General features: G+C 42.5%; 1 protein-coding gene across 2 annotated transcripts in view; it reads left to right on the forward strand.

Annotated features, from left to right (window-relative positions):
• The window catches only part of LOC116983390 (mitogen-activated protein kinase 14A-like), a 32840-nt gene extending 20294 nt beyond the window's left edge, over positions 1–12546 (forward strand). For both annotated transcript variants that reach the window (XM_033037131.1, XM_033037132.1), the window contains exons 7-12: positions 2621–2735; positions 4696–4767; positions 7194–7270; positions 8500–8578; positions 11163–11336; positions 12334–12546. In XM_033037131.1, coding sequence (XP_032893022.1) covers positions 2621–2735; positions 4696–4767; positions 7194–7270; positions 8500–8578; positions 11163–11336; positions 12334–12395 — 579 coding nt within the window. In that variant the 3' untranslated portion in view covers positions 12396–12546. The remainder of the gene's footprint in view (positions 1–2620; positions 2736–4695; positions 4768–7193; positions 7271–8499; positions 8579–11162; positions 11337–12333) is intronic.
• The last annotated feature ends 10331 nt before the right edge of the window (positions 12547–22877 follow it).

A 22877-nucleotide genomic window follows, 5' to 3' on the forward strand; every position in this document is an offset into this window, starting at 1 on the left:
CCATAGACAAAGTCCAATGTCCACAATGGGGAAGAGGTGAATCGAAGTGCCCTAGATTATGGAAGGATCGTTCAGAAGCCTGATCACAGAGGGGAAGAAGCTAGTCCAGAGTCCAATGGTGCATGGTTTCAAGTGTTCGTACCTTCTGCCCAACAGGAGTGGGACAAGCCATTGATTATGTTGGCAACTTTTGCAAGGCAGCAAGAGTGGAGATGGAGTCAATGATGGGGAGCCTGGTCAATGATGGGGAGCCTGGTCAATGATAGGGAGATGGAGTCAATGATGGGGAGATGGAGTCAATGATGGGGAGCCTGGTCGGTGATGGTAACCATTCTCTTTGAGCAACTTATCAGGAACAAATGACATAAAGTTGAAAGATGTAGGAATTCTGGCAGCAAAAAACAGATGTCACGAGCACGACCAAAACAGAAGTGGAACAAAGATAGGACCTGATGGCAATAAGTGCTCAAGAAGACTATACAACATTAGCAACATATAGACAATAGGTGCAGGAGTAGGCCTTTCGACCCTCCGAGCCAGCACCGCCATTCGATGTGATCATCCCCAATCAGAATTACACCAACAATTCCCTATCAGAGCCATTCCTCTGTTCCATCACTTGGCCAACTCTACCTCTGCTACATAAACTAACCTGTTTCTTTCTTTGTCTCTATCTTCACGAGGGTTGCAGATCTGAAATATTCTGGTTGAGTCTGAAGAAGAGTCTCGTCTTTCCATTTCCTCCACTGATGTTGGTTGATCCCACTGAGTTACTCCATCAATTTGTGTTTCGCCTAAGATTGTAGCATCTGCTGTTCCTTGTCTCTCTAGATCTGAAATGTAAATAGTTTGTCTTTCCATGGTTATTGAGTGACCTGCTGATGAGTTTTTCCAGCTTTTTCTGTTTTTATTTTAGACTTAGGAGACTTTAGAGATACAGTGCGGAAACAGGCTCTTCAGCGCACCAAGTCTGCACCGATCAGTGATCACCCCGTACACCAACACTGTCCTACACACTGGGGACAATTTACAATTTTACTGAAGCCAATTTACTAACCTACAAATCTGTACGTCTTTGGAGTGTGGGATGAAACCGGAACACCCGGATAAAACCCATACAGCCACAGGGAGAATGTACAAACTCCATACAGACAGCACCCGTAGTCAGGATCGAACCTGAGTCTCTGGCGCTGCTGTAGGGCAGCAACTCTACCGCAGCACCACTGTACTGCCCTAATATCGATCAGATGATTTTCATCATCTGCACTTTTTGATTTTCTTTCTGCTTAATCTATTCCATGGTTTGATCATAACATTCCCTGACTAGCAATTCAATATTTTGGTTATGCAGTCAAATTCCCAGGTTTGCTGGATTGGCCTCTTGTGCGACTTGATGAAAATGTGTAGGAAAGAACTGCAGATGCTGGTTTACACCAACGATAGACACAAAATGCTGGAGTAACTCAGTGGGACAGGCACTGTCCTGATTAATTTTACTGATTATACGCCTCCTCATCACCTTCCCTTCAGCTAACAATAAACCATTCTACATTTCATTATAATTGTCTGCTTTGATCTGTCATTTTCACACCTTACCCTTGCATATCTCTAGACTCCATCTACCCTGACTCTCAATTCGAAGAAGGGTCTCGACCCAAAACGTCACCCATTCCTTCTCGCCATAGATGCTACCTGTCTCGCTGAGTTACTCCAGCATTTTGTGCCTATGTTTGATACAAATGGGGTTGTACAGTGAATGTATTCATGTATCCTAACCTGAATGTCGGAGTTAGTGACTAGATCTCATTGTTCGAACCCTACCGATTGCCGGCTATTCTAGAAACATTGACTGGCTTGTAAAGTGGCATTTGGCCAACCTAGACCAGTCACAGAGAATGAGAGGAGAGGAGGGAAAGAAACACAAACATAGGGAAGGATAAAGAATTTATAGCGCACAAAAAACTGCATTTGATGCAATCTTCAGCAAAACACAACGCGGGGGGTCAGGCAGCATCTGTGGAGGAGATGGATAGGTGGTGCTTTGAGATGGGACCCTTCTTCAGCCTGTGTTTTGCTTGAGAAAGAATTACATTGGCCTGGAACATGCCTTGTTGTATAATGTGTTTTGCCCAGAAACAGGAAACCTTCCCTAACGATTGTGCCCCAGCTACCTGCAGCTATATTTTGTAGTAGAGAACGTATAAATCTGTTTGGGGGAAGGGGAAGAAATAACCGGTAGGAGTGATAGGGTTTGGTGAAGCAGGGATCAATTAATTAATTTTAGTATGAAAATCTAGGCCGAATAGCCTAATTCTACTCCTATCACTTATATAAAAAAATTAAACTAAACCTGTCAGGTACTGGGTACACAAAATTGCTGGAGAAACTCAGCGGGTGCAGCAGCATCTATGGAGCGAAGGAAATAGGCGACGTTTCGGGCCGAAACCCCTCTTCAGACAGGTACTGGACTGGTCATCACTTTAAGATGGCAGACTGCATCACATGTACTGCTACTTTAACCTTGATGAATTGCAATGATCTGTGTCTGTACATTCCTACTTTGCGCTGAAAAGATTGAGGTGGTCAGCTCTCAGCATTTATTGAGTAATTTTCTTTTCAGATTTTGGACTTTGGGTTAGCTCGTCACACTGAGATGGAGATGACAGGCTATGTCATTACTCGCTGGTACCGACCCCCAGAGGTTATCCTGAACTGGATGCATTACAGTTACTCAGGTGAGAATCACACATGGAAACTGGCCCTTCGGCCCAACTCATCCATGCCGACCAAGATGCCGCATCTAAGCAAGTCCCATTTGTTCCCGTCTGGTCCCTCTAAACCTTTCTTATCTATGTACGTGTCCAAGTGACTTTTAAATGCTGTTATACTTCCTGCCTCAACTACCACCTTCGCAGATCGTTCCATATAATAATAACTTTATAATAACTTTATTTATAAAGCACTTTAAACAACCGCTACAAAGTGTTGCCACAAAGTGCTGTACATGAGAACTCATGGACAGAAAGTTATTACAAACCATTAAAAACCGTAAAACGAAGGATTAAAAAACAGTAAAAATTAAAAGACATTAAAAGCATATACCTCCAAACCTTTGAGTGAAAAAGTTGCCCTCAGGTTTCTATTACATTTTACCCCTCCTGCCAATCCTTTTGAATCTCACCTGAGTTCAAGAGCATTCCAGCTCTTGAGGAATGCTCCCAACTTTAAATGTTTGGCTTTCTGTGACCCTGGTTGGGAAAGAGAAGAAAACAAAATCCTCTGGTGTTGCCATTCTTGATCACTATGCACTTAAATCTGCCGAGAATGTGGTTTAAACAGATAATAGTGAAATGAGATGCCTCAGAGGTTGAAAAGCCTATTAAGAGCTGCTCTCCATGTTGACACATCAGTAATGGGCAATTGGAAATTTGGGGTATTGTTGATAATAAGCCAATTTATACAGCATGGAATCTACCCGCACTGACCAATATGTCCCATGTACACTAGTCCCACCTGCCTGCGTTTGTCCATATCCCTCTAAACATCCCATCCATGTACCTGTCTGTCTAAATATTTCTTAAATGTTGTGACAGTTGTGCCTCAACCACCTCCTCCGGAAGCTCATTCCATACACCCACCACCCTTTGTGCAAAAAATGTTACTCCTCAGGTTCCTATTAAATCTTTCTCCCTCACCTTAAACCTATGTCCTCTGGTTTTCGATTTTCCCTACTCTGGGCAAGAGTCTCTATGTGTTTACCTGATCTATTCGCCTCACGATTTTTTGTAAGATCACCCCTCATCGTCCTGCACTCCAAAGAATAGTCCTAGCCTGCTCAACCACTCCTTACAGGCCCTTGAATCCTGGCAACATCCACATAAATTGTCTTTGCACACTTTCCAGCTTGACAACATGTTTCCGATAACATGGTGCCCAAAACGGAACCCAATGCTCTAAATGTGGCCTCGCCATTGTCTTATGCAACCGCAACATGTATCCCCAACATCTATACTCAATGCTCTGATTGATGAAGGCCAAAATGCCAGAGGTTCAGAATCTGAAAAGTTATGGACAAAGTAGCAAAATGTTATAATACCTTAAATCAGAGAAATCAAACCAGGGAAAATGTGGAGTGAGAGAAGTTACGGATTCAACGTTTATGTCTGAAGACCCCTCTCACTAAGAGTTTTCAGATCTAAATCCTTAATTAACTGACTTGTTTTTCTGCAGGTGTGATCTGATCTAAGTTATTTTGATAGTTTCTTTTCTAGGTATTATATTATGATAGAATATAAATATTGTTTTCTAGGACTCAGGGAAGTGATGAGGGAATGGAAAGAATAGGGTTGGGGACAAAGCATTGGGTGAGGGGAGCAGATAAGGGAGACAAAGGAAAATAAATGTAGTGTTACATTATAATAATGGCGCCTCTTGCATGCAGGTTCAGTAGACCATGTCTGTACACTTGCTAATCGAAGATCGGGGTATGGCAATACTCTACTGGACTGTTTGTAAGATAAATAATTTCATGGTGTTAGCACTTTGCACATGTGACAATGAAAGCACCATTGAACCATTGATAATGACATTTGGCTGCATCTCAAAGATCTTAATGGAATGAACTATTTTTCAAAACCATTTATCGTGTTATAAATTTGTTTAATTCTTGCTTTCTTTTCTCACCTTGGCGTGCAGTGGATATTTGGTCGGTGGGATGTATCCTGGCTGAGATGGTCACCAGGTCTGTGACCTTCCCTGGATTTGACCGTATCCTTGCATTAAATATCTGCACAAATATTAAGGGGAAGGAATGCATTCCATTATTGTATGAATGCAATTTTCAACAACAAGAAATTAAAATATAAAATGCTAGAAGTACTCAGCACATAAGGAGAAAAAAGAGAGACATTTTCAGGGTTTGATCATCAGAGATTGAATTGAAATATTAATGCAGCATATTTTAGTCAAATATTCCTGACCTGATGAGTATCACCCGTATTTTGTGTTTTTATGTCAGATATCCACTATCTGCAGTCTTTTGCTGTTGCAATTCAGAAACAAGGTTCGAAACAAGGAACTGCAGATGCTGATTTACAAAAATAGACACAAAGTGCAGAGAGAACTCAGCGGGTCAGGCAGCATCTCTGGAGACCATGAATAGGTAACATTTCAGAGCGGGAACCTTCTTCAGACTGATTATGATGAGGAGGGGGTGGTTAGAAACCAAGTAGAGAGGAAGGACAGGTCAAAGCATGGCAAGTGATAGGTGGATACAGGCGAGGGCTTTTTTTGATAGGCAGGTGGTTGGACAAAGGCTAGAGATGAATTGACAGAAGGTGTGAGACAAGAGGATTGAAGAGTTGGGAATTGTGAAGCTGGTGGAAGGAATGTAGGTGGAAGGGGAGGGAGAAATAGGTGTGAGTGCAGGTGGGGCACAGAAGTGGCAGAGGCCAAGTTTGTTGCCTAAAAGTAGATCATTTAATGGTCATACTATTGTGCTGTAAGTTAACCAAGCGGAATATGAGGTGCTTTTCCTCCGGTTTGCGTGTGGTCTCGCCCAGGGAAATGGAGGAGGCCCAGGACAGAAAGGTCAGCATGGGAATAGGCAGAGGAGTTAAAATGGTCAGCAACCAGAAGACCGTTACCGGCAGGCTTTGGTGGACCAAAAACAGGGTTTGTGGTTTACTTGGCAGTGGAATCAGATTGCACTCCTTCCAAACATTACCTTCCTCTGCAAAGACAGAAACATCGGTTTCCAGTTAAATGAAAAAAAGTATGCATACATATCAAACCTTGGTGTTGTAGACATGCACATTTTTATATTGCAGAGCATACATCTGGTGTATACATGCAGTATACATACAGCTTGAATTGATTCTGAATCAAAACCTCTGCCAATTACTCTTTTTTGTTCTAATGTTGGTTTGAAACCTGGTTCTTGAATCAGATCTTTACTATACATCTACAGAATGATCTTTCAACCATTAAATTAAACAAGTGGAGGATACGTTTTATTATGAAAGTGGATTTGAAGGGTTTTTATGTCTTAATTTGTTAAGAATCAGGAGTGGTTAAAGGGCCTGTCCCACTGTACGAGATAATTCAAGAGCTCTCCCGAATTTAAAAAAAAATCACACTCGTGGTAAGTACGTAGAATGTACGTCGCGGCTACGTCGGAGCTCATGGATGTCTCGTAGCGGCTCGTAATGCTAACGGCAGGTACTCGGGAAACGCGGTAACTCGTGAAGTTTTTTCAGCACTGTGAAGAATGTCCACGATAGCCCCGAGTACCTACGAACGGCTATTACCGTAATTCTCCGAGTTCGAATCAGGGGAAACTCGGGAGAACTCTTGAATTGCCTCGTACAGTGGGACAGGTCCTTAAGTTCCGATATGTCCTGAAAACGGAACATTTAAATTCTTACAAGCAGCAGCATAACAGGTCTGAAAACACAATATTGATAGATAACACAATAAATAAAATATGTGCCATAAATTTAAAAAAAACACAATACTAGTGCAAAACAAAAGTCCTAAGTCCAGAGTCCTCAGAGTAGGCAGTTCATAGTTTGTACTTTAGTTGATATCTGTATGACTGAATAATGTTCCCAAAATATTACATTTGGAAAGAAGTCTAATTCCTGTTTGAGAGTAGAAAGGAACTGAAGATGCTGGTTTATACTGAAGATTGACACAAAGTGCCGGAGTAACTCAGCAGGTCAGGCAGCATCTCTGGAGAAAAAGGATGGGTGACTTTTTGGATCGAGACCTTTCTTCAGAGTCTAAAGAAGGGTCGGGACCTGAAACATCACCATCCTTCTTCTCCAAAGATGCTGCCTGATCCACTGTACCTATCATTCGTATTTGAGTTCCATACATTGGTGACTGGCGGTGTCCAAAATTAGACAGGGGAGGGCTGCCAGAGAAGGACTAGACAGAGAAAAGGATCAAAGCTTTAGCCTGGATGTAAATAAAACACTCATGATGGATGGAAGTATGATGATAGGTTTTATTGGAGTTTTGAAAATAAATTCTTAAAGATGAGGCTCCCTACTTTTGAAATGAATATTTATTGAGGGAATAAAATGAAAATGAGAGTATACGTAATACAGCATTTTGGATAGTTGTCTCTTATATAAGTAAATATGAAGACAATTACAATTTGGGTTGGAATCTTTAACTTTTGTGTGTAGATTTTGACCAGCTGAAAAAGATCATGAAGGTAACAGGAACACCACCAAAATACCTGGTGGATAACATGAACAAAGACGTATGTATTTACTATATTTTATATATTGAGCAGAATACGGGTGAATTTCTCTTTAAAAGTTGCCATTTCTTTAACTTTAGAGATACAGCACAGAAACAAGCCATTCGGCCCACTAAGTCTGCACCGACCAGTGATCACCCGTATACTAGCACTATCCTACACACTAGGGACAATTTGCAGAAGACAATTAATCTACAAACCTGCATATACGTCTTTGGAGAGTGAAAGGAAACCAGAGCACTCGGAGAAAACCCATGCGGTCACAGGGAGTAATCAGGATCAAACAGTCTCTGGAGCTGAAAAGCAGCAATTCTACTATTGTGCCACTAATTACCCAAGAGGAGCTGCGGCTTACTCCTTATTCTTAAACTGTGGCCCCTGGTTCTGGACTCCCCCAACATCGGGAACATGTTTCCTGCCTCTAGCGTGTCCCAACCCTTAACAATCTTATGTTTCAATGAGATCACTTCTCATCCTTCTAAACTCCAGAGTGTACAAGCCCAGCTGTTCCATTCTCTCAGCATTTGACAGTCCTGCCATCCAGGGAATTAACCTTGTAAACCTACGATGTACTCCCTCAATAGCAAGAATGTCCTTCCTCAAATTAGGGGACCAAAACTGCACACAATACTCCAGGTGTGGTCTCACTAGGGCTCTATACAACTGCAGAAGGACCTCTTTGCTCCTATATTTGATTCTTCTAGTTATAAAGGCCAACATGCCATTCGCTTTCTTCACTGCCTGCTGTACCTGCATGGAGTAAAATTTGAAAACCATGTATCATTTTCCTTCCACTTCACAATTATGCGCCACTTTGTGTTGGTCTATCACATAAAATCCCAATAAAATACATTTACGTTTGTGGTTGTAACGTGACAAAATGTGGAAAAGTTCAAGGGGTATGAATACTTTTGCAAGCCACTGTAAGTGTAAACCTTAGTTAATTTTCCCTTCCCTAAAAATAACATGATGGATCTGTACAGTTGCGATCGACTAACTCAGAACAGACTGAGCCTATAGTGTTGCTAGTTACTACTGCATGATCACTGTCTAGATATGCTCACTGAACTAAGGTGCTTAATCACTTATATATGTGGAATAGAAATTAGTAATGTTGCATAATTTTAAAGGAATCTTCAGCCCCCCTACCATTTGGTTGCTGCATTTGACATTAAACAAACGTTTAGCATAAGTTTTGCTTGGCCATTGACCTATTTGAATTTCCTCAGGCAAAAACCTATGTCCGTTCCCTCGCACCTCAAGAGAAGAAAAATTTCAAGCAAGTCTTTCCAACAATGAAAATCGAAGGTATTGGTAATATTGGCACAACTTGTTTAAGCATGAACTGAGAGAACTGCACAGAGTCAAATGGATTTATGAAAGGAAGGTCATGTTGGACACATTTTAGTTTTTGGGGGTTTTGGTTGCAGGTACCTTCCCCAGTTAACGGATGCCCTACTTTTGTACAACCCACAACATACGGACTAGCATTTTGAAGGTTGTCTGCATGGTTGTGTGAGCTGGTGTGGGGATCATCTACCATGTGGAATCTCAGTGCATGTCCGCATTTCTGACGTGAACTGTTTGGATTACAAAGAGTTCTCTGGAACGGAACTCTGCTGTAATTTGGGGAAGACCTGCATCGGAATAGATAAGGGGGACAGTCGATGTAGTGCCTTTGGAGTGGAAGGCTCCACACCGGAGATCATTAGCAAAAATTGACGCTCATAGGAGTGAAGGTATGGATTGAGGATTGGTTAACGGACAGAAAATACAGGGTTGAAAAAAAATTGGCCTTTGAGGTTTGGAAGGTTGCGACTCGTGGAGTGCTGCAAGGATCAGTGTGGGGCTCCCGTTGCTCACAACCTAAATCATTAATTTGTAGCAGGGGACTAATTATAATGTCTCTCAACCTGCTCATGATTCAAGATTGTGAGGCAGTGCAGCTCATGATGATGATGCAAGGAGACTGTGACAAAGTGAGGTCACAGCAGATGGGATGTAATGCGAAAACAGGTTATCAGGTTTGGCAGCAAAAGAAAGGGAAAACAGATTTGTTTAAAAAGTGGGAGATTGAAAGCTGTTAATGTTCACAGAGTATTCTTACACACAAAATCACTAGAAAGGATATAAAAGTATATAACATTTTGAAATGCATAGATAAGGTAGAAAGAACCATTTACCCAAAGTGGAAATGTCCAACACTAGAGGACATAGCTATCAGGTGAGAGGGGGAAGTTTAATGGAGATGTGCGGGGTAAGTTTTATTTTTAGAGGGCTGTGGGGGTCTGGAATGTACTGGCTGGGGTGGTGGTGGAGGCAGATGGAATAGTAGCGTTTAACCTTTTAGATAGTCACATGGAAGTGCATGGAGTGGAGGAATATGGATCACGTCCAGGTAAATAAGATCAGTTTAACTTGGCACCAGGTTCGGCACAAACATTGTGGGCCGAAGGGCCGGTCCCTGTGCTGTACTGTTATATGTCAACATGCAAATACAGCAAGCAATTGGGAAGTCAAATTGTACATTGTCCTTTATAGCATGAAAACTTGAGTACAAAAGTAATGATACCCCTATGAAATTCTAGAAGGTTCTGGTGAGACCGCACATGTAATATCACATATTGGTCCTGTCTCCGACTGAAAGGATAAACATGTTGGGGGAAGTTTGGAAAAGGTTTAATAGATTGATTCCTGGAATGTTGTTGGATGGAGTGGTTGACAAATGAGGATGGATTCAGCAGACTTGTTACGTACTCTTTTGAGTTTAGAAGAGATCTTAGTGAAACATAGAAGGTTTTTAGGAGCTTGAAAGATAGCGTGCAGAGATCATTGTTTCTCCAGCAGGGGTATCTAGAACTAGTGGTCACATTCTCAAAATAAGGGGATTGATCATTCAGAATTGAATACAAAAACATTGTTTCACCTAGCAGATAGTGAAGGCTGCGTCACTGAGTATATTCAAGGTAGTGATTAATAGAGTTCTAGAGAGTAGGAACAACAGATGCTTATTTACAAAAAAGACCCAAAGATCAGGCAGCATTTCAGGAGAAGATCGATACAAAAAGCTGGAGTAACTAAGCAGGTCATGCAGCATCTCTGGAGAAAAGGAATAGGTGACGTTTCAGGTCAATACCCTTCTTCAGGCTGATTGTGGCTGTGGTAGCGAGTCCGGGTCAGAACACAGTCGTAGAGCAGGAATCACAGAGGAGGAGCAGTGAAAGAGGGGTTTCACAGAATTCCCACCAGAGAAAGAAGGGGGAAAATTTCTTCAGGTGATTTCGCAGTGGAGCAGAAAAATGTAGAAAAAAGGAACTGCAGATACTGGGTTACAAAAATAGGACACAAAAGTGCTGGAGTAACTCAGCAGGTCAGGTGGCATCTTTGGTGAAGATGGGTAGGTGACATCGTGGGTTGGGACTATCTTGAATTTTATTGTTAGAAAGGGAATCAAATGGTACAGTGTTAGCGCAGAAAAATTATAATGTGGTTTAAAAAATAATCATTCATGATCTTCCTGACTAATAGAGCAAGCATGAGGGTTCCAATTGCCCACAAGATCCATTCTTTGTGTTCTTAGGCACTGAGGATTCTTTAGTGAAATGAGGGTTGATGGAGAAGGGAAAGTTGGCAGCTGTTTGTATGTAACTATCAACTTTTATTTCTTTTTTTCCTGGAAATGCCTTAGGATTGTTAACATCTGGAAACCTTAAACATGGGAGAACTAAAAAAATCCAAGAGGAAGGAAACAAATATCAATAAAACATTATGGCTGATAGGAGAGAGATATCTGAATGTGATTGTGTTAATTTTACATTAAGGGAAGGTCTTGGGTAACTTGCTGTAGGTCTGTAACCACGTCCTTTACATATCTCTCTCGCCTCTCCCCTAGCTGTCGATCTGCTGGAAAGGATGTTATTTCTAGATCCTGATAGGAGAATAACAGCTGGCGATGCATTAGCCCATTCTTATCTCAGCGAGCATCATGATCCAAACAATGAGCCACAAGCAGAACCATACGATGATTACTTTGAAAGTCTAGACCTTAAGGTTGAAGAATGGAAAAGCAAGTATTACTTAGACTTTTTATCGCTTTATTCTTGAAAGCTCACAGACGTGCACTTCAATGGCCCTCTCATCCATCTACACATCTGTGAAAGGTCAATAGATCATGGAAAGGGGGGGAATAGGAAAGAGCAGAATGGGGCACATATTTTGCGTTTACTATTATGCTGTGGGAGAAATAATCTTGTTTAATTCTTCTAATGGCGGTAGAAGGAGAAACGTAATCTATTGCATGGGAATGCTTGGCAGAATTGTCTGAAGAATTTGTTAAGGAAAACTATAGGTTCTGACCTGCAATGTACATTGGCAAAGGAAACAGTCAGATACAAGCTTAAGTGGTCAGATTTACCACTGGCGTGGGGTCTGCCGAGAACAAAAAGAAACCTGGCATGTCAGGGGGAGTGGTCCAGAGACCAAACTTTATAAGTTTAGGAGCAGAATTAGGCCATTCGGCCCATCGAGTCTACTCTGCCATTCAATCATAGCTGATCTATCATTCCCTCTCAACCCCATTCTCCTGCCTTCATCCCATAATCCTTGACACCCTTACTAATCAAGAACCTGTCAATCTCCACCTCCAAAATATCTATTGACTTGGCCTCCGCAGCCTTCCGTGGCAATGAATTCCACAGATTCACCATGGTGGAATAATCAAAGGGATCTGGCGTGGGACTGCCTAGGGAACTGAGGGAGCCAGCGTGGTGGTGGGGGGTGGGGTCGCTGAGAACGAAGAAGGGTTATAGGACCTACATAGAACATTTTGGAAATGTGTTGGCTGCCTATACGACAAATTTGCATAAATTGCGTATGGTATTCAAAACAAAGAATTTCACTCTGACATGTCATATGTGATAATAAAGTTTCATTCATTCAAACAATCAAAACAAAAAATTCACCATGTATGAACAGTAGACTTTCGCAACAAAATGGCAGTTTGTTCCAATGACTTTTTGTACCACTATTTCTAAAGGTTGGTGTTTTTTTTCTCCCCTCTCTAGGCCTTCTTCACATGGAGATTACAACTTTTGACCCAGATAACCCAAGACAAATGGCAACCTGATACAACTCGGTCACTAGAGGCAGTACATTCATAAGAACCGAATCTCCAATCACAATGCAATGTCTTAGCATGGGTTTATCGCTTTTGTCCCATGGGTGATTAGTGCAGCATTGTTCCAAAATTGTTATGGAAGGCTTCAGTCACTAGAAATAAAAAAACAACTAAGTCCACTCTGGTCATTTAAGTGTTCAGTGAACTGTGAACCTCCTACTGGCCTCGCTGTTCCCTCTACAAAAATGAAGCCAAGTGTCCCTCAACACTACTTTCTAATATAAAACTATGCTTCTTGGCAATTAGCATTATACCCAAATTTGCCAATCTCCCCTGTTATTTGGATCTATCTACCATTTACCATCTCTTGCTCCACCTCTTCCCCTCACATCTTTCATTCAGCCATCTTCCCTCAACTCCAGCCTTGAAAGATCCTGACCCAATCATCTGTCCTCTTCCCTCCAAAGATGCTGCTTGACCTGCTGAGTTCATGTGGCAATTTGCCTTACAAAATTCCAGCATCTGCACTCTTGTGTTTCCACGTCAAATGAAACCGAGTGTCACTCAGCACTACTTTCCAATGTAAAAACTTTGCTTCTTGCCAAGTAGCATTATACTTCAAGTGAACTTTTTTGTTTTTGTTTTTGTTTGTTTTGTTGTGGCACATGATGGGGATATCTCAAGGTTCATTTTAATCAGCATCATCAATACATTGCATTTTGAAGACGCCCAACAAACCTCTGATAACCTGGCACTGTGCCATTTGGTGATGTCAAACAGCAGGTTTTCTAGATTAATGGCTGAATTTGATGGAAACAGGTCCTTCGGCCCACTGCCAACCATTTGTTCATCCGTTCACACTAGTTCAATGTAGTCCCACTTTCATATCCACTCGCTTCCCATTGGGCCAATTAACAGGGCAGCAATGGTGCTGTGGTAGAGTTACTGCGGTAGTGCCAGAGACCCGGGTTCAATCCTGACTGTAAGTGCTCTGTATGCAGAGTTTATACGTTCTCCTTGCAACCACATAGGTTTTCTCTTGGAGCTCTGGTTTCCTCCCACATCCCAAAGACATACAGGTTAATATGTTAATTGGCTTCAGTAAATTACCCATAATGTGTTGGATAGAATTAGTGTACAGGTGACCGCTAGTTGGTGTGGGCTTGCTGGGCCAAGTCCAGCTGTTTCCATGCTGTATCTCTAAAGTTATAGCCAAGAAAAAGGCCCTTTGGCTAAACCTGACCACACCGACCAACATGTCCCATCTACACTGGACCACTTGCCTGTGTTTGGTCCATATCCCTCTAAATCTGTCCTCTCCGTGTACCTGTCTAATTGCTTCTTAAACGTTGCGATAGTCCCTGCCTCAACTATCTCCTCTGGCAGCTCATTCCATATACCCACCACCCTTCGTGTGAAAAAAGTTACCGCTCGGATTCCTATATAATCTTCCCCCCTTCACCTTAAACCTCTGTCCTCTGGTTCTCGATTTCACTGCACTCCAGGCAAAATATTCTGTGCATCTACCCACTCTATCCCTCTCATGATTTTATACGATAAATTCTAACTTACAAACCTGCACGTCTTTGGGAAATGGGTGGAAACTGGAGTACCCTAAAGAAACTCATGGGCACAGGGAGAATATGCAAACTTCACACAGACAGCACCCGAGGACCGAGGTCTCTGGCACTGTGAGCCAGCAATAACAAATGTGCCACTGTGCCAGCCCCTGTTCCTGTTAATATACCCAATGCTTATTTCTGTGCATCAATTTAAAATAAGATTTAATACATGGCCCAGCTAACCCAGTAAATTTATACGGTTGCATGACAAGTCAGAATAGAGCACGGCAAATATCACCTAGTCAGAATCAGAATGCTTTATTGTCATTGCATGTGTCACATACAACGAGATTACTGTGTCTCTCCATTTAAAAGAACTTCAAACATTCACATACTCATACTTTTTTCACTCCCTCCCTCCCCAAACCCACCCATGGATTCACATTTACATAAATTAACACTGTCTCCCACCCCCCCCTCCTTCCCCATAACCCGCTCCCGAGACAGAGTTCAGTTCCAAGATTGCTGATGGGTAAAAGCTGTTCTTGAGTCTGGCAGTGCGTGACTTTAGCGACCTGTACCTTTTTCCTGAGGGCAGCAGTGTGAAAAGGTGGTGACAAGGATGTGTAATGTCTTTCACGATATTACATGTCCTGTTGCGGCACCTGGAGTGGTAAATGTCCTCCAGAGGGGGCAGGAGGAGTCCAATGATACCCTGGGCAGTTTTTATCACCCTCTGGAGAGCTGCTCTGTCAGCTGCTGAACAGTTCCCAAACCAGGCAGTTATGCAGTAAGTCAGTATGCTTTCTAGCAGACAGATGGGCCTTCCTCAGTGTTCTGAGAAAGTAAAGTCTCTGTTGCGCCTTTTTTACAACTACAGCAGAGTTCACAGACCATTTAAGATCCTCACTGATGTTGATCCCCAGAAATTTAAAACTAGGCACCCTCTCCACCTCCTCGCCCCCTATCTCCAGTGGCCTGAGCTCCGCTCTATGTCGCCTGAAATCAGTGATGATCTCCTTTGTCTTTTTAGTGTTCAGAGAGAGATTGTTGTGAGCACACCACTCAGAAAGTCTGTGCACCTCCTCTCTATAGGCGACCTCGTTCCCATTTGAGATGAGCCCCACAACGGTTGTAGCTAGTGAGCCGGAAGCTGAACAATCAGGATGTCCAAATAGTCAGCTGGTGAATGAGTTTCTGTATTCGGTCAAATGTAGGATAGGTTCCCCTGCAAAATATACGATATGTGCAAAAATCACGTAATTCTATTTCAACAGTGAAATAGTTATCTGTTCAGCCCTTGTAACATAATCGGATATATTAAGTACACAATCATTGACAGTGCGTGGCTAATTGAAGCTCACTGTGTGTGCATTAAATCTGTTACATTTGTTTAATGCGCAGAAAGACACAAAAATCTGGAATAACTCAGCGGGTCAGACAGCATCTCTGGAGAAAAGGAATAGATGACGTTTCTGGGTCGAGACCCTTCTTCTGTTTATTGTTTGGATCAGAGAACCAGCATCAATCTTATCAGTAAGTGATAAGCAGTTGCAAGTCCAAATGTGTATTTTAAACTTCAGAAACAATTTAGCTAGCTTACACTTCAGTTCATGCATGTGAGAACATCATGCAGTATCAGTATTTCACAGGGCAAATATAGAAAGGGGAAGACTTATTAGGTTCTAAGATGGACCACAAAAAGCTGGAGTAACTCAGCGGGTCAGGTAGCATCTCTGGAGAAAAGGAATAGGTGATGTGATGGCAATTTTAAACTTTTCCAATGTCCAACTTATTATTGCCATTACTACACAGGCAGGGAGGCGTGGAATTTACAGTCGATAACAAAAATCAAATCCTCCAGTTGTTCTTTCATTGATTTTTATTGAAGTTGTTGTAAATACAAAGAAGTGAACATACCAGATCCTCTTTATTCGTAGCTTTCCGTTCTTACTATCTGAACTGGTAAAAAAATATATTCATTCTCTCCTACTCGCTCCAGTCGATCTGACCACTACCAGTGGTTTCGCTAGTCTCATCCGATGTATGTCACAGCCATCTACATATCAAAATCCCACCCCGAAGCATACAAAATAATTCTGCAAGAAATATCTAGGCAAAATAATAAAATATGCTAACAGTACCTAGCCTAAGCAAGAATGGCTCCTACACACCGGCCCCTAATTGTTCTACGTATACAATGAAACAATTACCAATAGACATTAAAAGGAGCTATAAAAGCTTAACATACTATCAAAAACAAAAGGTATGCACTATGTGTTGGCATTCAAACTTCTTTAGTGATTCTTCAATCTTCTTCTTTGGCTTCTTCGAGCAGACAGTTATCGGTCTTAGATATGAAACAGTACCGTAGCCACTTTTGCTTGCATCTGAAAAGCGGTGCAACTGTGCCAATCTGATTTGACAAAAGTTAGCGGGCTTCATGCACCGGTCCTCTTTAAATTCCGACATCTTGTTGTGATCTGCTAACCATCCTGTCCATCGCTGAGAGAAGGTTTGCGATATGTTCTCATCCCATCTGAGTCTTTCCTCACAGAGCCCCTGCATAATCAGCTTGGCTGGCAGAGTAAATGGTGCAAGAAATCCTCAAGGATCGTGTAGATTGTTTACTTTACTTACTAACCAATGTAGTGCTTTATTATTGTAGTACTGAATAAATACTGTTATAGCAGATCCGTGAGTATGTGTGATTTACTTAACAGTTCGTACATAGAGCCAACTACGGACAAGTTGCCCTGTCGGGTGTATGGTCGTTCCTGTACAATTCTGAACTTGAACACATCTGCTTCTACGCACCAGTGCAATCCCAGTGCTCTTTCCATAGGCAAATTGTCTTTGTCCAAGTCCAACTCCCTGGTCTCCTTGACTCCGTGTTCTTGTGGAATGGATGTCAATACAGCACGGCTGTTGCAGATCCACTTTGACAGCATGAATCCTCCCTTTTGGCAGAGGGAAGTCAGGTGTGCTGCCATTTGAATTGCCTCATGTTCCGAAGGCATGGACCGGGCAGCCATTTTCATCCCTGCTTCCGTTGTCTCTTCTCAGGGGACCAGAGATGACCATTCCGAGTCGGGTCGTCACGACAAATGGTCCATCTCCTTGGCTGTTGACCAGCTCCCAAGGTTCCAATACCTTTGAAGCATTTGCTCCGATGAGTAGGTCGATGCCAGATTCTATTTTAGGAATCTTGATGCACTTCAAGTAAGGCCATTGTTTCAGGTCTTCCTGCTTGGGCATGTTTAGAAGAGAAACAAGCATGGTCTTATGTGTGAACACATCAGATAGTTGTATAAAATCTTTGTCCAGACTAAATATTTCCAAACCTGAGAAATGATGACTGAACAGTCTTCTCTTCATTCATGGTACTCAAGAGAATCTTAGTCTGTTGTCCTGTAATGTTCATCAAGCTTTCTGTACAAAAGGTTGTAGAACTTCCATGATCCAAAAATGTGTATGTTTGCTACACTATGTCACCCTTGCAGCTCTTTACCTGTACTGGTAAGATGGAGAAGATACAGGTTTCTTCACCAGTGCCAATATGCACACACATCCCAGATGAGGAACAGCATCACTCACAGTTGGCTTCTCATTCTGTTCTGTATGCTCTGGCTTCTTCTCTGTGTTCTTCTCTTCAGTGTGAAGTATTTCAGGATGATCTTGTTTGCACACGTCACCAGTCATACCAGTCATATGATTCTTGCAGTTCTTGTCCATGTAAAGAAAAAGTTTAAAGTATCCTTTATTGTCATTCAGACATTTCAGTCTGAACGAAATTGTATACCTTGCAGTCATAACATAGAATAAAATAACAAAACACACACTTAACACAGTTTAACATCCACCACAGTGAGTCTACCAGACACCTCCTCACTGTGATGGAAGGCAAAAGTCTTAAAGTCCTTGTCTCTTCCCTCCTCATCTCCCTCTGCATTGAGGCGATCCAGCTTTCGATGTTGGGACCCCGCCGGGTGATGGTAAGTCCAGCGGCCGCATCCGAGCTCCGCGAACGGGCTGGTTCAAACTCCGCGACACGGGGCGATCGAAGCTGCCACCCTCCAGCCCAGCGGACGAAGCTGTCGTTGCGGGAGCTCCAGCTTTTTGTGTCCTTTCTTCAAATGTGTCCTTTCTTCAAACTTCCAAAGACTTCCTTCTCCGTTAAGAAGTCCATCTTTTCTCTGTGCTCCTTGGCCTTGATCTGTGGACACCTCCCCAATATGTGCCCACTTCTTCTTGATCTCTTGGTCTCAAGTACATTGATCCTTGCTTTGACGGCTGCCAGCTCCGTCTCAGTTCCAACTTTTTCATCTCTCCTCAATTGCTTCTTTCTTTCTCTTCAATTGTTCGTATAAAAACTGTAGCTTTCCGTTCTTACTATCTGAACTGGTAAAAAAACTATATTCCTTCTCTCCTGCTCGCTCCAGTCGATCTGACCACTCCCAGTGATTTTGCATGCCATATCCGATGTATGTCACGCTAATCTAGGTATCAAAATCCCAACCCCAAGCGTACAAAATAATTCTGCAAGAAATATCTAGACAAAATAAGCTAACAGTAACTAGCCTGAGCAAGAATGGCTCCTGCAGGTGACGTTTTGGGTCGAGACGCTTCAGTCTGAAGAAGGGTCGCGAACTGAAACGTCACCCTTCCTTTTCTCCTGTGATGCTGCCTGACCAGCTTTTTGTACATATCTATCTTCGGTGTATAACCAGCATCTGCAGATCCTTCCTACACATATTAGGTTCTAACCAGAGAAGTATCCACTGCTTGCCAGTAAATTATTCTCAGAGGGTTTAACTATTTAAACCTGGAAAACCACGCGTCCATAAAGCATAGTGAAAGGCCGGCAGACCTTTGTTTACTATCCTAACTTGCTCAATCAACTCACGCACATTTTAAAATTCACTGTTGTTTCATACGATTCTGGAAAGAGTGTCACTGGGAATTTTTTTTTTTAATGCTTATTGTCTAAGCTTATTGTTCACTTAAATTGCAATCCTGCTGACCAGTCAGATAGTTTATAAAAATTAATAAAGGGCTCCATCTTTCCCGTCATCGGTGCCCACCGAGTCCTCGATGACCAGCGATCCCCGCACCTGTACCTTTTCTGTGTCTGTTGATATCTCGTTTCCCTCTCCCCTGAGTCTGTCTGAAGGATCTTGACCCGAAGCATCACCTATTCCTTTTCTGCAGAGATGCTGCTTGACTCCAGCAGATTGTGTCTTTCTTAAAAAAATAAATGAGATTGGACTTCTAAACTCCATGGATGGTAAATGTGCTACGCTGGCTGACACTTAACCATATGGTCATTAATGATGTTGGTTAGTGTTGAGAGGACATGTTAAAACAGGAGTTTGTACATAGGAAAGAACCCTCCCCCCAACCTCACGGCTGATGGAAAACAGCAGAGGAAATATGGTAGACACAAAATGCTGGATTAACTCAGCGGATCAGGCAACATCTCTGGAGAGAAGGAATGGGTGATGTTTCGGGTCGACCCTTCTTCGACTGATGTCAGGGGAGGGGGCGGGACAAAGATAGAATAGTCGGAGACAGTAAGACTAGTGGGAGAATTGGGAAGGGGGAGAGGACGGAGAGACAAAGCAAGGGCTATCTGAAGTTAGAGAAGTCAATGTTCATACTGCTGGGGTGTAAACTACCCAAGCGAAATATGAGGTGCTGTTCCTCCAATTTGTGCTGGGCCTCACTCTGACAATGGAGGAGGCCCAGGACAGAAAGGTCAGATTGGGAATGGGAGGGGGAGTTGAAGTGCTGAGCTACCGGGAGATCAGGTAGGTTAAGACGGACTGAACGGAGGTGTTCAGAGAAACGACCGCTGAGCCTGCGCTTGGTCTCGCCGACGTAGATTAGCTGGCACCTGGAACAGCGGATACAGGAGATGAGTTTGGAGGAGGTGTAGGTGAACCTCTGCCTCACCTGGAAAGACTGCTTGGGTCCTTGGATGGAGTCGAGGGGGAAGGTAAAGGGACAGGTGTTGCATCTCCTGTGGTTGTAGGGGAATGTACCTGGGGAAAGGGGTGGTTTGTGTGGGAAGGAATGAGTTGATCAGGCAGTTCCGGAGGGAATGGTCTCTGCAGAAAGCAGAAAGGGGTGGAGATGGGAAGATGTGGCCAGTGGTGGGATCCCGTTGGAGGTGGTGAAAATGTTGGAGGATTATATGCTGTATTCGACTGCTGATGGGGTGGAAGGCGAGGACAAGGGGGTCTCTGTCCTTGTTACGAATGGGGGGATGGGGAGCAAGAGCGGAACTGCAGGATATTGAGACCCTAGTGAGAGCCTCATCTATAATGGAAGAGGGGAACCCCGTTTCCTAAAGAATTAAGACATCTCCGATGCCCTGTCTGGAACACCTGATCTTGGGCTCAAGTGCGGCGTCGACGGAGGAATTGGGAGTAGGGGATAGAGTCTTTATAGGAAGCAGGGTGGGAAGAAGTGTAGTCAAGATAGCTTTGGGAGTCAGTAGGTTTGTAGTAGAGGAAATATGGTGGTTGTTCTCTCTTTAACATCAAATATTCCAACTGATTTAATCAGGTTTGACTGCTTATAAAAGGAGACAAATTGCTGGAATAAATCAACAGTTCAGGCTGCATCTCTGGAGAACATAGATTGGCGATGTTTTTTTCAGCATTTTGTACTCATACATCAGGACAATTGGAGAGGTATCAGAAAACGAGATCTAACTTTATTACCTTCAGAGGATAAATGTTCTGTTTGCTGATAAAACAGTATGAAAACTGCAGGTCCACACCTCAACTACAAAATAAATTGCCAATGGAAACTTTTTTTTAAAGTTTCAGACTGACAGGAGGTAACGCTTCATACAGAATGAAAAGGCCAAGTCGGCTATCAGCGTGGTCAGCTGTGATACAGAATTTTGTTCATTCTCAACACATGTCCATAGTCTTCAGCTATTGCTGTGCATCAGGGAACAGGTGAACAGCAAGGACTGGTCAGCATTTGTAGTCTAGGCTGAGTCACAGGACAATTTGAAACACTGGCTCATTAATGAAAATATTTATTTGATTTTGTCTTTTGTTTAGCTTAGTTTAGAGATACAGCGTGGAATCAGGCTCTTTGGCCCACCGAGTTTGCGCCGACCAGTGATCCCCACATCCTACACCCATTAGGGACAATTAACAAATTTACCAAGCCAATTAGCCTACAAACCTGTATGTCTTTGGAGTGTGGGAGGAAACCATAGATCCTGGAGAAAACCCATGCAGGTCAGGTGGCGAACGTACAAACTCTGTAACAAAAGCACCCGTAATCAGGATTGAACCCCGGTTCCTGGTGCTGTGAGGCAGCAACTCTACCGCTGTGCCACCGTGCCACCCACGGACATCCTGGAAACAAATTATGTCAAATTATCATTTTACTTGGCACTCATGGTTTAATTAAAATAAAATCACAACTATTTAATTGGACATCAGTTATGAATGTTACAGATAAAACCTATTTTATTATACAACCAAAGTTAAATTTCTAAAAGTACCACACAATTATGATGATGTTGATGAAGTTGGTGAGCATTAACCTCATTCAAAACCAAACTCCTTTGAGGATAATCCCTTTCTATCATTATTTATTTACTCAAAAATAATTCCTAACAAAATTTGCTCAGCACATTCATGAATTCAGATCACAAATCCTGTTAGTGAACTATCAGTATAACAGATTGGGACTGCACCACACCACACAGGTATAAAGAATATAGACAGAATGGAAGAGGAGAGGATGCTTCCTGTGGTGGAAGAATCTAGAACCAGAGGACACGGTCTGAGGGTGGTGAATCTGCGGAATTCATTGCCACAGACGGCGGTGGAAGGCAAGTCATTGGGTATTTTTAAAAAGAGTGATAGGTTCTTGATTAGTAAGGACAATAAAGGTTACGGGAAGAAGGCAGGAGAATGGGGTTGAGAGGGAAAGATAGATCAGCCATGATTGAATGGCAGAATGGGCCACTCGATGGGCCAAATGGCCTAATTTTGTTCCCTTGTCATCGTCTTATACCCTCTGAGATCACTTTGCTTTAATCTAAATTAACTCCAATTGTACAGATTTGAACCCAAGCTTCTTAATAGCAATTCACAAATCAGGATAGCTTGCCGAATCTGCTTAACATTCGAAGTGTCAAACAGAATAGTGATGCACATTATCTCATCACTGCCATCTACATTTTAAACGAGTGACCATTTTATGGCCAATTATAATTAGAGCAGCATTGGAAAATAGGTCATCTGATATTTCAATCCACTGAGTCAATGCCAGTTCTCAGTCATCCCATCAGTTTCCTTCCTCCCCATGGTTTTTTTTTTTTTAATTCATTTTTTCTCATGTCCTATTTGTCCCCGATTCTTTTACCTTCATTGACAATCATGTACATTAGCAAATTAACCCATGAAACATGGGAGGCAAGGGGAAACACTTGCAATCGCAGAGAGAACTTGCAAACTCCACTGTTAGTATCTGCGGTCAGAATTGAATCTCGGTCATGGGAGATGCAAAGTAACAACATTAACTGCTACAACACAGTGCATCATCCATCTTGTCTCTTGAAAAATGATCAAAAAGATTGGATGGAAATAAAATGCATCTGTTAGTCAGGTGCAGGGAGAGACGCACCGTTTCTGCAATGGAAGCTGACTATTATTGAAATACCAGCAGTTATCAGGTATAGTTTGTACAAGCACTAGATCATATACAGAAGATTGTGGCATGTTGCGCTAGGCTCCTAATAGCTGTGGTTGTGTTTGTATTGCCTGTTTATTAAATATTTCAATACTCGTTCATCGCCAATAAATATTGTTGTTGCTTGTGAATATTCATGGTACGCAATCCAAGAAAACACACTAGAAGCCGCTTTAACAGCATCAGCGTGCCGTTTAACGGA

Source organism: Amblyraja radiata, chromosome 18 (genome assembly GCF_010909765.2).
Source record: "Amblyraja radiata isolate CabotCenter1 chromosome 18, sAmbRad1.1.pri, whole genome shotgun sequence".
NCBI classification, from domain to species: Eukaryota; Metazoa; Chordata; class Chondrichthyes; order Rajiformes; family Rajidae; genus Amblyraja; species Amblyraja radiata.